Below are 14842 nucleotides of genomic sequence, written 5' to 3' on the forward strand. Positions count from 1 at the left end.
TGGTTTTGGCGCAACGGGTGCAGAAAACCGTAGCATGCGGGCTGCAGCTTGTGTTGAGATGACGCTCACGGACGCGATTACAGCGCCGCGCACACAAAAACAGCTCTTCCGCGACCGAGGCGGATGGCGGATGCCCATCCTGCTCGAATCCGATTGCCCATAATGAATGCCTCCAAGCAACCACCAGCACAAATAGAGGAATGATTCAATTCCCTTCAATCAGGGGAGTCAGTTCATTTGAAGTTAGATTAGAGGCGGCTGACAAACAAAATCCCTACTGCAAGAGACTGATGAGTAACTGCATTTCACAAGAAAGCTACCGCTGGTATAATCTTTTTTTGGCAATTGAGTTGCCAACTGTTTACACGTCAGGCATTTGGATCACAATGCTAACACGCATCAGCCGGCTCTTGTGAACGCCGTCACAGGATCTATGATGCCCGTTTGTCATCACCAAACAGCGCACTTTGATAATGCAACACATGACCCAGGCAGTGGCTTAGGGAGACTATCATTCAGCAGTGGATTGAACATGGCTGATGATGATGGTGAATCTGAACCACCGAACGACGATCAACTAATTCCCATCGTCTGGTGTCCCACCAACCCATCTAGCTGGAGCCTGTGACATAACTACTGTCAAATTAGCTCCAGTGTTTTGGAACCGTCTTTCATGAGGAATTTCCAAAATATACGCATGGCTCATGAGAAGAGCAAGTGTGGCAAATGGTTGAATGTTGTACGATTAATGTAAGAGTGTGATATGGCGAGGTAAGATGGAAAGGAAGGGTGAAAATGTTCGACCCCCAAACGTGCAATGTCAATGACATGGTCACAATTCGGGGTCGTAATTCAAGTCAAGAGTAAATTACGTCTTAACATCATGGAGCATTGAAATAAAATCTAGTAGCTGCATGGGTTAACCTGAAACACGCTGCAAAGATACACAAATCGAAAAACACCAATTCGTAGACGCGGCATTCGGTGCCCGCGTCACGAGATTAATAATCGATATTAAAAACAGACTGTAAACGTGCCTTGGAGCGGTTCTTCCGATGACGGGTGCAATTTAAATGTGATCATTACAAGCACTCCCGCCGACGGTGGAATTCAAGCAGCGAACACCCATGCTAATGAGGACTTCAGACGAAGATGTCAGGCCACGACACCGGCCCCGCACACCGAGACCCCGCGCCGTCTCCCTTCATTCGCACGCAGTCATCGATCCCTAGGGAGCCGAGCACAGAGGGTGGACACCACTGCAGTGCCCTCGCAGAAGGTCATTCGTTGTGCAGCGCTCTTACCAAGCCCTCTGACGCAGATACGCAATAGCACAGCCTGACTCGGACTTCTTTATTTTTAACACGTGGGTTTTCCATGGGGGTTGTTTGACCATTCTTCACCATGCTGGTCATTGTGGGTTTGTGAAAGGGGATAAAACCAAAGACTGGTTCAGAGATCACTCGCAGCTGATGTTAGCCTTGGCCAGGAATTGAGCCTAGGTTGCTGGGTGCACAAATCAGTCCCGTTGATCCCTCCCACTTAAAAGTATAAGCAACCCAAGGTTACATATTTTTATTATTTTCTAAACAGGTACCTAAGATGTGTGCCTCCAGGTTGTTCAATACGAGTTTTAAGGAAATAATATAATACACACCTGATAACACACACACACCTTTTACCACAAGCCAGAGCACCTGACAGTAGTTCTAAAGTCTTTATTTCTCATTTATGGAGCACAAGCCCGGAACACATGGCCTTAGGAACATGTGTAAAAGATACGAGTTGTGTGATTTTGGGGGTTGGGTCTCACTTTTACTGATAAGGCCACAAGCAATAAAATGAGCCTGCTACTTTCTGTAAGTGAATTAGGGCTTGTGCTAAAGACAAAATGACCACTGTCATATAAGAATGTGGAATTTCCACAACCGGCTCAAATAAGCGAATGGTGATCAGTATCAATGGGGCACCACAGTGGCGAGATGTTAACTACCTCGCCTGGTATACAGATCGTGGGTTCGATCCCAACCCTAACGCCTGCTGTATATTTGGAGTTTGCGTGTTCTCCCCGTGATCGCATAGACTCTTATCTGGGTCCTCTGGTTTTTTCCTCCAGTTAGAAATGAGCGTTTACAACATTTGACTCAGATACATTTCCACGTGATAAGCCCCTTCGTTGAGCTATCATTTGTGGCCAGGTCGCTTCTGAAAAAGAGCTATATAGCTCAATGGGTATTACCTAGTAAAATAAATAAAAACTTTGCAGTTTTTTAATTCACACCACGTTCCTACTGTTTGACATTGGTTTTTTCTCCAAACTGAAACTTCAAATCAACTATATGCAACTAGGTGAGGGCCCAACTGAGATTTACTGCCATTCCCAAATGACAGCCGAGCCAGAAAAGTTGGGTAGAGAAAGTTTCTGCTGTAGAAATTACTTTGCAATGCCTACGCCTGTCTATTTTTAGAATTAGAGTGATCACCAGTCACATCCCAGCCACGTTGGCAGACATGAAATAAGCACAGACACATGAATAGTTTACAACCCTTTGTCGAGACACGGCTAGAAAGTCTCACCGAGCTGTGTCGGTCATGGGGGTTGTTGTTTAGCGACACTTCACCATGCTTCTTGGTACAAGTTGGTAAGTGGGATGGGGATACGGGAGCCAAGACCAGTTCTGATATTTCTCGCTACACCGCTGTTGTTACCGCCAAGGCTGGTTAACAAACTCGGGTGGTGGGATTCATAGCGCCGTTCTGTGCGCTGACAACTGCGCCACTACTGCTCCCAAGCTATTAATGCGGCCATAAAAAGCGAGTCTCTGAAAGCACGGCTGATTCACTTTGACTGAATACACTGGTGAGCACTCAGGTGCATCAAGGAAACGACCTCCCCAAGGTGTTAGGCAACCGAAGTGATCAATTACATTCCTACCTCGCTGACGTTCACAAACAAACGCGCCCAAGGCTAGCAGCTCACCACCACTGCCACCAACTACCAACGTCACATAGACCACCACTGCCACAACCGCCTCCACCATTGCCACCACTGCCATCACAAACATGGCAGTTTCCCACTCCATTCAGCTGCACAGCGCACACCTGAAGATTGGGAAGCATGGGTTGCTGTGAGCGAGCTAAGCAAGGTCAGGGTCAGGGGTCAGCAGCGCCCTGATGTCACAGGGGTATATAGCGTGGGATCTAAAGCACACGTCGTGCTTTTGGTAAACGTGGCAAATCACCAGGATTTGACGTTAAACACCCCGTGGCATCGTTTGTAAACACAAACCACTGCTGTGGGTTTGCGTTAGTAAGCGAGAACAAAACAAATTCTTGCATTAGAAGGGCTAACCAGGTCTCCCTTCCAAAAATGGGTTTCGCGTTCTCATTTTGCCATCACGGTGAGAATGAAGAAAGACAGTCGGCTCTCTCAGAGGGCTCCCACCTTCTTTAAATAAACGACATTGAGGTGGAAATTGATTTGACCCTGCGCAAAATGGCTTGGCAGCCAAACCCTTCTCGAATCACGTGGAACCCAGATATCTCCAGCAGGGCCCCCCTCTTAGCCCCTACCACCACCACCAATGTATCCTAGATACCAGAGGTGTGGACTCGAGTCATGTGACTTGGACTCGAGTCAGACTCGAGTCATGAATTTGATGACTTGCGACTCGACTTGGACTTGCATAACAATGACTTTGTCCCACCTATGAGATGTGGACTCGAGTCATATGACTTGGACTCGAGTCAGACTCGAGTCATGAATTTGATGACTTGCGACTCGACTTGGACTTGCATAACAATGACTTTGTCCCACCTCTGCTAGATACTACCAGCTCCTCCAGCCCCCCCCTCCACTGTGGTCTGGTTGGCATGAGATGGTACGCCTGGCCCATCACACATCTGCAATTTCGTGTGGGTGGCCAAGTGTGCCCCCTTTAAATGGGTAAGCAATTTGCGGTATTCATTGATCGTGGATGTCGCTGTATACAAATGTTATGTTATTCTAGTTGTTGTGGGTTGATCGATGAGCAGGCCCCTACCCATTTCCCTTAAATAGGTTGTGGATGCCCGTGGGAGAGTTAATGAGTCCCTCACCGTAGCTGGTTAAGAGTTCCGCAGTTAATTGACTTTGTCAATAGATGAGCGAGGCTCCTCCGCTCCACCTTAAACAGCTGAGTGGGCACAGGTGGGTTTATGTACACTCACAGCCCCTTTGTCAATCAACTGCTGAATGAGTATGCGGGGGTGTAATATGACTATTCTGCACTCCGGTCAACGCGGGCAGGTGAAGGCGGGGAGTAGAGACGTGGCAGCATAGTACATGAACAACAATGATTTGGGCTGCACTGCCCCCCTCCACAACTGGTCAGTGAGTGGGCGTACGTGGACGAGCAAGTCGGCAATCGACGAGTGGGTGATTGAGCAAGACTGGGTGAGAGAAGCCCTCCAGAACACGAATCGGTGACCCTCCCACCACCAACCTCGCCACACCAACCTAACATCTGAAATGAAACGCTCACCCACCACCACCCAACCACCTGCTTTCACTCACCTTCGCACTGGTAGCCCACGATGCCCCACACAAAGTCGGTGCAGTGCTGGCAGAACGTGGGCTTGGTGAGCGTCACCTTGCGGAAACAGTGTCCATGGGAGCCCCCCTTCAGCAGCCTGTGGCGACTCCTGGGGCTCATGTCACCTCCAGCTGCTGCTCCTCCAGCTGCTGCTGCTCCTGCTACTGCAGCCGCGGACGAAGCCCTCGGCCTGTGTCGCCTGTCAACGCTGGGACTGCCAATGTCGCCGTCACCTCCACCACCACCACCTCCTCCTCCGCTCTCAGCCATGCAGACATGCGCGATCGAACTATTGCTTCTAATTAATCGAAGGCCAGGGCACCCCTGCCAGCCCCCCCTGTCCCCCCTGCTCAGGTGTCAATTAATTGACCCCCTTGTTGGGGCTCCCAGGGTCTCGAATGAAGGGCCTCCAGGCACGTCCCTTCAGCACTGCGGGGCCTTCACGACAACCTCCTCCATCCGCACGCAGTTGTCTTCATTATAGCCATTGTTAATTGCCTGTCCTTCCTCGTGTGTTGACGGCGACCGCCGTAAATGAACGGCGCTTGCCTTGCGCTGTACGTAATCAACGTTAACCCCTATGTCCACACACACACAGTCCTGTACTCACTACAGTATATACTTCGTGTGTACTGTATGTTGCCTACCGCAGTCGGAACGCGCTGCTGCCAAGCGGTGCCAATTGACCCAACGAGATCGAATTAAACAATCAAGGCGATCAATGTCATAATCGCGATGACAATGAGTCGATGTGACAGGGTGAAGACGGTCCAGAGAGAACGAAGACACGTTCCAACCCTTCACTCGTGCGGGTAACCACGCGGCCCGCAGTGCGGAGCGACACCGGGACGGGGTCAAACCTCCAAACCGCGCGGAGGTCACTGACCAGGTCGGAGTCCTGCTCAGGGCTAAAGGGTCCGAGTCTTGAAACGACGGCCTCCCAACAACAACAGCAGCAGCAGACGCAGCAGCAGCAACAACGGCGGTGCCTGCTGTAGGAGCTGTCGAGCCACGCGCTCCGGAAGAGAGCGGAGCCACCCCCACCTCCTGCCAGCGACGCCCATTCATTAGAGGCCCTCCCTCCACCACCAACACCACCAATACCACCACCCCCCATGCATCCCCATGCAGCTCAAAGCTCAGACGCATCCTCTCGTAAGCCTCGCCCCTCAACACGTCCGTCGATACACATTGCTGTGCGAAGAGAAGGGAGATTTTAAAATGTGTTTCGGGAAAGGGCCTCCGTTTGAAACGTCGCCAATTATTGCTATGTTTATGTATTTTAAGGCGGTTGGCCAGCATGTTGCGTGTTTCTGTTTGTGATGTTTGATTGTTTTTGGACACGTGATGGGAAAACTAGAGACTGAATATATAATGTTGTTTTGACTGAGGAAACTATAGCGACAGCAAAAATCCGGGGGGAAAGACAGCGAATTTAGTTATACGGGCAAGTTGAACAATTTGATGCTTCAACTGTAAATAATGCAAAGTTATCTTGTAAACATGGCCAGAGCTCAATGGAAGGCCTTCGTCTTTGAGGAAGGACATGGCACACAAATGCTTGTGCACCACTGCCAACGCAGTAACAACACAATAACTCTTAAAACATAAAAAATAAACAATTATGGGGAAGGAAAGATCTCAACAACATGATCTTTTCTCTAACCATTCCACGTCCAAATCCTGATACCGTTTTAATTCCTGCCCAGTCCATGTGCCAGTGTCGTCGAGTTAACGGTCCAGGTGGGTCCCAAAGATGCCTTTATCTTATCTCTTGCAGGGCAATTAACCGGAGGGGAAAAAAAACGTAGGCGTGGACTGGCAGTATTAAAAAAAAGGTATCAAGATCGTTGTAAACGTGTCAGTCTTCACCGGTTGGTAGAGGAACATGAACGACACGAATTCTGGTGTATAACCACCACGTAGCCCATCTAACCCAAAAAACAATGACTGTACGGATCAAGCTACGCCCCCGTAGACAATCACTCTCGCCCACGCATGGTCTTAACTCAGTTATTGCGTTGCGAAAAAAACACACCGAGTCCATCGGCCAATTGCTTTCACAGACAAACACATCCAACAGCATTTGTTTAAGCAACACTGGACCGGTTGGGGAGTGGGGAGTGTCATCATCAACACGGCCCAGGCTTTGTTGAACGCCGCCGTGACAAGACGTCATTTGGCGATAGCACTCCGCTCGAACAAATGCCATTGGATAATTTTGTTCTGGAAAGCCGAAAGACCATTAGAAGAAGAAGAAATCAACATGTCAAGAGTATAACGTGCTGAAAAGAAGGCGCATATCACGAATCGTCACCTGTTCCATATTCATATGTTTTCAATTCAAGCCCCGCCCCACCACTCCCACTCCACATGATGTCTCCGCCCTTCGTTTACATTTCCCACACGCGATGCGCAACGCCGGTGGGGGGGCGGGGCCACGACCGCGACCAATCGCGTGGCTGGGCCCCCTGCGTCACACGGGGCTCGGGCCCCCGATGCTGTCTAGGGAATGCGACGGCCTCGGGGCCTTCAATTAAAAGTGGGGCGGGGGGTAGGGGGGGTGGAGCCACGATCGGATTTGATTTCCCAGTGCGGATAGGAAGGGAACACGCGGCTGATGCACTTTGGGGCCGTCCATAAATGACGTCACGCTATTTTGGACGATTTTTGCCCCCCCCACTTCGTCACACGGCGTCAAATATGACGTCACAAAACATACAATGTGAGAATTGTATTTTATTATTTTTATTATTTTATTATTTCCCTTCGACGTGACTTTACCGAAAGAACCAAGAAGATGAATCCCTGCAGTCACGAAAGCTTTAAATCGAAATTATGCTTAAAATCGCTTTAAACTATTGTCATTGTAGTGCGTATTTAATGTGGCGCTGCCCACTGATGTTGTCGGAGAAAACATGTATTAAAAAGTCTATTCAATTAAGTAGAACGTGTTGTCTATACTGTATTTATTTAAAGTTGCGCATTTTAATGTGACGTCACATTTCTCACCCCCCCCCCCTCGTCACAAATGTCTGACCCCCCCCCCCTCTAGGTGCGTGACGTCATTTATGGACGGCCCCTTTTCGCGATATGGCCCTTTTTAGCACGTAATACTCTCTTACATGTGTCTTTTTTTCTAATAGTCTTTCGGCTTTCTGGCTCTCGAGAACAAAATTATCCGATAGCATTTGTTCGAACGGAGTGCTCTTGCCAATAACGTCTGGTCACGGACTTTACTGAAAAAACCTAAGAGAGTATGAATCCTTGCAGTGACGAAAGCTTCAAATCTAGAAGCATTCAACAAGCCTGGCCATGCTGATGAAGGAACACGTGGCTAGGGCACTTTTTCACCGCATTGCCCACACGAGCAGTTGAATAATGATGGTGATGGAGAGGCAGGTTTGGGGCAAACGTATGCCTCGTAATTGATGGATAGTCTTTATTTAACCACGACTCCAGTGAGAGCATTTACATGTGTTGTATTGTTTACTATGGACGGTTTGTATCCGCCCATTTGCATGTATTTGTTTGGTTGCAGGAAATGCTTAAGGTAGCTATCCAGCTTTCAATCAGTGTCAACACCAATTGCTTAATTTAATATGCGTGAGAAGGCTAAAAATAAAATTTCTGTAAGATAAAAAAAAATACCTGAAGCAAATGTGTGATAACCTATGTTAACCTACAGTGCCACATTGTCAAATTCCTGGAATTCTGCCGACGATTTGAATTAAGTTTGCGGTGATCACTTACATAAACGCCCGCATAGGAAAATGTAGTAAATTTGTCGTGAAGAGGCTAGCCACGATGTTAACTACTTCGCCTGGTATACCGTTCGAAGTCGACCCTGGCACCTGCAGATTTGGAGTTTGCACGTTTCTCTCCCCGTGGTCGCGTGGATGTTTCTCCATGCGCTCCGGGTTTTCCCTCCACATTTAGAAACACGAGTTTTGAGCATTTGGCTGCTATAAACTTTCACATGATGATCCACTTCGTTAAGCTATCATTTGTGGCCAGGTCGCTTCTGAAAAAGAGCTATTATAGGTCAGTGGGCCTTACCTGGTAAAACATTTAAAAATTGTTTAAAGGAATAGTTAACAGCTGTGCTGGATAGGGACACCCATACCAGCCAGTCACGTACTCAGCAGTGGATGAAACAAAATGTGTTCTCTTCAACCCGCAATGACCGGCGTGGTGAAGTATGATCACCTCTTCTCCCTGTGACCGACGCACTTAAACCATGGCACCCAGTCCCAAGCGGCTCTGGACTCACCAGACATCGCTCACTTTGATTGTGATGATGGAGCAAGGGGGTACGAATACTGGATATGAATAGGACACCCTCTGGATTTAATCATCGCTACGTACAACACACTGAACTGTGGAGAATCAAACCTTTGTTGAAGTGGCTCATGATCAAGAATAATAAATTAGTGACGGCCAGTGAATTGAACAGGTCCGAGAGCACGTCAACCGAAGAGATGGAGCGATATATTAGTTCATGTGCAGGCGCTAGGTAGATTGTTACATCGCAGAATCGTGGCTGAGTATGATGACAGGTTCATTGAAAAAGTTATTTTAGATATTGTTTTAATGAAATGCCAAAGTTAGAGTGGCAGAGGCGATTTAATGTAAGTCATGCACCTCGTGGGCGATTGCGCTGAGGCTAATTAACCACGAGTTGACTGCTCTCTGCTGGCCGGTGACGCGAACTGCAAGAGCAGTTTAATTTCGCGTTCGTGACGATACTATTTTATTAATCCTGTACGTTGTCCAAAGTTCTCAACGCGTTGTCTTTAACCGAGCGAATACGGGATGAATGTCATTCTAGAATATTAGTGTTTTTCGACTCAATAATGTCCAGTATGTGCACATCCCCAATCAAGTCTGGTGGAAGAGGGCCCTCCCCACGCCGTGTTGATCGTGGTGATTCTATGATGGCCTTTTACAACGCCTGTTCATTATACAAGTTGCTGAAGGCGGGGAACCACAGACCTTAGAAGGCTTAGAGTATAGCACAGGACAACAATTGACTCTGCTGCATATTACTCTCTGGGTGAAAAAGCAGCTCAGCAGCATCCCATGCAACACGAGACTTCAAAACGTCATGAATTGCTCCTGAATGTTTAAATACAGCAATCCATTACATCCATAAACCTGACAACATTCCAGGGTTGGGTACTCAGCGTGTATTTTAATAAAAAATTTTTTTACCAGAGGTTTGTGATCAATCAGCCTAAGGCAACCTCGAGGGTCCATTACACGTTGCATCATCATACATTGTGAGGACATGATCTCAAATCACAATGGGGTTTAAACATCACCCACTTTATACAATGCAATATTAAAATGTAATGGACTGCCTTTGTCAAATCCAGTACATTGTTGGGTAAAGGTCTCTCCACGAGGTGTCGACAGATCGTGGGGTTTGTTTAACTATAGTTTTGGAGTCATATCGTGAGGGTTAATTGATGTCCTCTTCCTCTTCTCACCACTTGCAGCAGCACGGCTCCGAAAGATGACATCAATCAAAAACTCTATCTCACATCACTGAAATTGGTTACACTTGAGGGCCACCGACGCATTTAATATCTTAATTATATATATTTTTTTCCATAACTGGTGCAATAATCACCCTAAATCAATGTTGCGTCAAACTGTGGGGACCCCATATCGTAGAAGAGCGTGCTTGCTTGAATACGATCGGGATTTAACCAGCATTTATTCAAGAAAGCCTCTAGCTCTGCTGACGAGACAGTGTGTGTGTCGTAACCGGTCCAGAGTTGTGCTTGTCTTGAATCAATGCTGCTGAAATTATGCACTCCCAGAAGAAGGCGGTGCGGCTCATGGTTTGTGTAAGAAACACTTTACATTTCAAGTAAAGAGAGGGAGACATTGCCTACTTTTTACAGTGTTTCTAAATCATGTTCATGTTTCTGTAACGTAATGTTGTTAAAATGTCTATTTAAAGTAATTTGTCCAAATCAACATTTGTTTCAGGAAAATGACAGTACTTAATAATGACAATGTTTGCATACTGTTTTCAATCTAATTTGTCACGGGGTTGTTTAGTGCGCTCAGTTCTATTTGGTTGTTTTTATCTGGTGGCAGATCACTAGCAAATGAGACATATACTGGTCGCTAATGGAGTTCTCGCCTTGTTAAACAAAATCAACCTGAAAAAACTATATTCCTTTCTAAAAATGGTGTCCCACTTCAATTAAACCGACTTTTTTTCATTGTCATAACTAGAATGAGCCATATTGATTGAAAACCAAAGTTGTGTGCAGTAATTGGTGACCGCATTTGATTCATCTGCTGTATGTGCCAGACACCACGACATTTCATAGAACGTTTAACGTCTCATCTTCTTGGTTCTTTGTGGTAAAGTCACGTAGAAGGGAAATAATAAAAATACAATTGTTTTTTATTGCTTTATTTTTATTATTTTATTATTTCCCTTCTACGTGACTTTACCGAAAGAACTAAGAAGATGAATAATAAAGTAATAAAAATAAAATTTTATTTAATTTTTTATTGTTATTATTTTATTATTTCCCTTCTACGTGACTTTACCGAAAGAACCAAGAAGATGAATAATAAAATAATACAAATTAAATAATATTTTATAGTTTTATTGTTATTATTTTATTATTTCCCTTCTACGTGACTTTATCGAAAGAACCAAGAAGATGAATAATAAAATAATAAAAATAAAATTGTATTTTGTTAAATTTTTTATTATTTTTATTCTACGTGACTTTACCGAAAGAACCAAGATGAATAATAAAATAATAAAAATAATTTTTTCTTTTATTGTTTTACTTTATTATTTTATTTTTTCCCTTTTACGTTACTTTACCGAAAGAACCAAGATGAATCCCTGCAGTCACGAAAGCTTTAAATCGTTAACGTCTATTTTGGGCAGGACAGTCGCAACAGAGTTTACGAATGTGAGTTGCCACTAGGGGGCAGGAGAATGACTTCTCGTCGTAGCAAGAGATCAAGAGATAAGTGTTGAAGAGTGTCTTCGAGATAAAGGTACCCAATTCCTCACGCCCGTGGTGACACCGCATGGCTGTGAGGGTGTAGGGGGCTTGTTTGGTACCCCCGGAGCGAGATCTGTGAGACTAAGCGTCTAATGTGTGAGAGAGACCTCCATTCATCTGCAGTCGTGTCAAGAGATGATCTATGCCTGTGGGTGGGTCGCCAAGTACAGTGCTGGGTTAGCTGTGATGAACGTGCGACACTGGCTGGGTTTTGTGAGATGTCAATGTCACGAGCATACTGTAACGAGGTGCGAATGGTAAATATTGGTTGGAAAAGTTGGTGACCGATGCAGTGGATGGATGTGTCAGTGCTGCCTAATACGGTGGTTTAGAGGTACGTCTTGTAGCATGCTGGCAGGTGCGGATGGTAGTGCCGAGAATAAGCTGGGGGTGAGATAGTGCCGCTTAAAAACAAACATTGTAAGGTGTAAAGGAGTACCCGGTATATAGTAATTGGGTTGAGACGTGACATTTGTGGCCTTTTTGTAAATCCACTGCAGGATAAGGGCCTCCGCACTGCGACTTATTTGACCGGACACTTACATCATGCTCGTGTGAGTGCGAGTGGGCCAAGTGGTGGATTGATCTTCACTCTTCTCTGCTTCCCAACCTCGTAGCACTCGCAACAGAAAGCACTTGTGTCGTTATCTGTCGTTTCATTTCACTGTGACTCACGAATATATTCGATGAGTTGGTTGTGGTGTCTGCCTGCCGTTCGTGGGTGAGTCAGCCGTGTTTGTAGATTGTCTTGGTTAGGACCGTGGGGCCTGACATACACTGGGCTGGGCCCAGTGGCACTGTACAAAACTACACGGCTCTAGGTACTTTGGTATTACAAGCAGTGCTCATCAACGCACGCAAACGGTGTCGATTCAGGTTTAACGCTTCGAAGTGTGCGGCGAATTCGATTTGGGTCGCGATTAGAATCAAGCAAAGTCGATTATTGGTTGTTTCGTATGATGCGCATCGCTTGTATGGGGTGCCAACGTGACTCCGCCTGGTTTTTTTTAGTTTTTGCTCGCGTCTTCGAGCTAAACGTAACGTGCACACATAATTCGCATACTCCATAATAACGAAAAAACCCGATGCATTAGCGTAACTGTGATAATCGATTAATCGAATATTGATATGAAGTTCTCGAAGCTTGTAGCCAATGAATGCCCCATACCTCCCCCCAGTAAACACAATTCTCTAGAGTCGATGAATCATTGCGATTCGATTCCATACCGCCGATATATCTGTGCTGAATTTAACGGCCTCTAGTGGCTGGAGGAGTAGGGTCGACGCGAGCCCATTACATTCGACACACAACAAAACTATGGCTGCTGACACAACGATTCAACGTATCGTGCGCCCGAAACAAACCACGCAAACCGTTCACTAATCGACAACAAATCGATATCATTCATTGATTCCAACCACCAACCAGGAAGAGAGAGAAACCCCAAAATTACAAAAATATAAAAACCCAGAACCGTTTCTCCCCTCGACCAATCACGCGCCGCCTGGCGCCTTCCCTCGCTCCCCCGCCCTTGCTGGCGCCGGCCAATCGCGTGCCGAGGTGGCTTAGCCCCTCCCCCTCCTCTCGGCCAATGGGAGGTGTTCATTTTCGCGCTCAAGCCCGTGGATCCGGATCCCTGCCGAGCCCGGCGGGTTCTCGGTGCCGCCCGGAGCCCCCCCCGGACCCCGGTGTTGGTGGTGGTTGTTGGTGGTGGTGGTTGTGGTTGGTGGTGTTGGTGGTGCCCTGGTGGTGCCCAGGTGTCCCCGGCCACCTCCCTCCTCACTCCCCGTGCCCAGCGCAGCTTCGCTCGCCTTCGCCGGTAACCGCGGAGGAAGAAGAAGAGGAAGAAGGGGGCCTATCCGAGGGATGGGAGAGAGGGGGGTGGCAGATTTGGTGGGTGGCCGAGCAACGGTGGAGAGAGGAGGGGGAGACTTCCACATGGAGTCGGCTGTCTCATCTCACGTGGGGTTGTCTTGGGTGATGATGAGTGGGAGACCCCTCGCAAATTAAGGAGACCCCCCCCCCCTCTTCCCATGTGCTGTAATGTGTGCATCTCGTTCTGGCTCGCTCGGTGGGTGTTAGGTGATGGCCTGATTCTAGTAAGGTTGGAAAGCGTGGGGCTTGAGGTGGTGATGTTACTGGTGTTGTCATGGTAGTGATGGTGGTGGTTGTGGGTATTTTGGTGGTGTTGATGTGGGGAGCGGTGGAGCAGCGGTTATCGCGCTGCACTACGAACCCGGTAACCCGAATTTGTTTCCCACTCCACGGCTAACACCGGTGACGATTGTCTGAACTGGTCCTCCCCTAGATCAACTCAGCCACAAATGAGTACCTGGTGCGCTGCATAAACATTTCCACAAGGGAGACAAAGGCGGCCGGGCGTGGTGTTGGCCACCCACCCCCTCGTGTGCTGTGCCGGTCTTCATAGGTGCTGCTCGCCAACAGCACTTGACCCTACAGTCTGTTGAGGCTATCGGGGGGATCCTCGACTTTGGGCCTGATGTTAGTGGCAATGTGATTTTGGTAATGGCAGTGATGCTAATGTGCTTGGGCTTGATGGTGAGGATGATGATGGTGGTGAGGATGGTGATGGTGGTGAGGATAGTGATGGTGGTGAGGATAGTGATGGTGGTGGTGAGGATGTTGGTGGTAAGGATGGTGGTGGTGAGGATGGTGATGGTGGTGAGGATGGTGATGGTGGTGATGTTCGTGCAGGTGGTTTAGCAGCTGCAGACGTTTGGCTCCATCCACCGAGCAAAATTCTGCTTTATTTAAAGTCGTATTTGTTATATATTCTAATTAGCGGATTCGTATTCAAGAATACATAAATGTTCCGAGTGAAAGGGCTACAATTATTGAAAGTCAAGGCCGCGGACTACATGATGACCGAGGCTGTGGGGTTGGAGTTCGGGTTCAAGGGTTAATGGATTGCGGGGTTCATTTAAATTAACCCCGAAAGACACGACACGCCGCCGGAAATTAGTAGATTGTCCTTCGTGCTTGTCTGCGTGTGTCAACAACAGTGTTGTTATACATCTGTTTAAATAATAATGATGATGATTTGAAGCGTCTTCGCCCGCCATGTTACGCGAGGCGCACGAATTCGATCCCGGAGTGAAGACCAAAGGGAATTCTGACTTTCACAGGAAGCGGGACTCGCATTCCAATTAACGAAATGATAATTAACCACGGCACGGAATGCGAAACTCCAGTTTCGT

The 14842-nt window shown here is 47.3% G+C and overlaps 2 protein-coding genes across 15 annotated transcripts in view; one reads left to right on the plus strand and one right to left on the minus strand.

Moving 5' to 3' along the window:
• DGKQ (diacylglycerol kinase theta) overlaps positions 1–5612 on the minus strand; it is a 70285-nt gene extending 64673 nt beyond the window's left edge. Inside the window, exon 1 of the mRNA XM_078599150.1 lies at positions 4556–5612. Within this exon, the coding sequence (XP_078455276.1) occupies positions 4556–4844 (289 nt within the window). The 5' untranslated portion in view covers positions 4845–5612. The remainder of the gene's footprint in view (positions 1–4555) is intronic.
• A 5919-nt stretch (positions 5613–11531) lies between these two features.
• Positions 11532–14842, plus strand: part of LOC144721502 (histone-lysine N-methyltransferase NSD2-like) — a 33929-nt gene continuing 30618 nt past the window's right edge. For 10 of the 14 annotated variants that reach the window (XM_078599156.1, XM_078599153.1, XM_078599152.1 and 7 more), the window contains exon 1: positions 13254–13443. The gene's annotated coding sequence lies outside the window, so the exon portion shown is untranslated. Of the gene's footprint in view, positions 11616–13253; positions 13518–14842 lie in introns of those variants that run through there. The other 4 variants (XM_078599163.1, XM_078599166.1, XM_078599155.1 and 1 more) reach the window with 3 other exon arrangements.

The sequence above is a fragment of the Lampetra planeri genome, chromosome 12 (assembly GCF_965212315.1).
Source record: "Lampetra planeri chromosome 12, kcLamPlan1.2.h2, whole genome shotgun sequence".
Classification (NCBI taxonomy): Eukaryota; Metazoa; Chordata; class Hyperoartia; order Petromyzontiformes; family Petromyzontidae; genus Lampetra; species Lampetra planeri.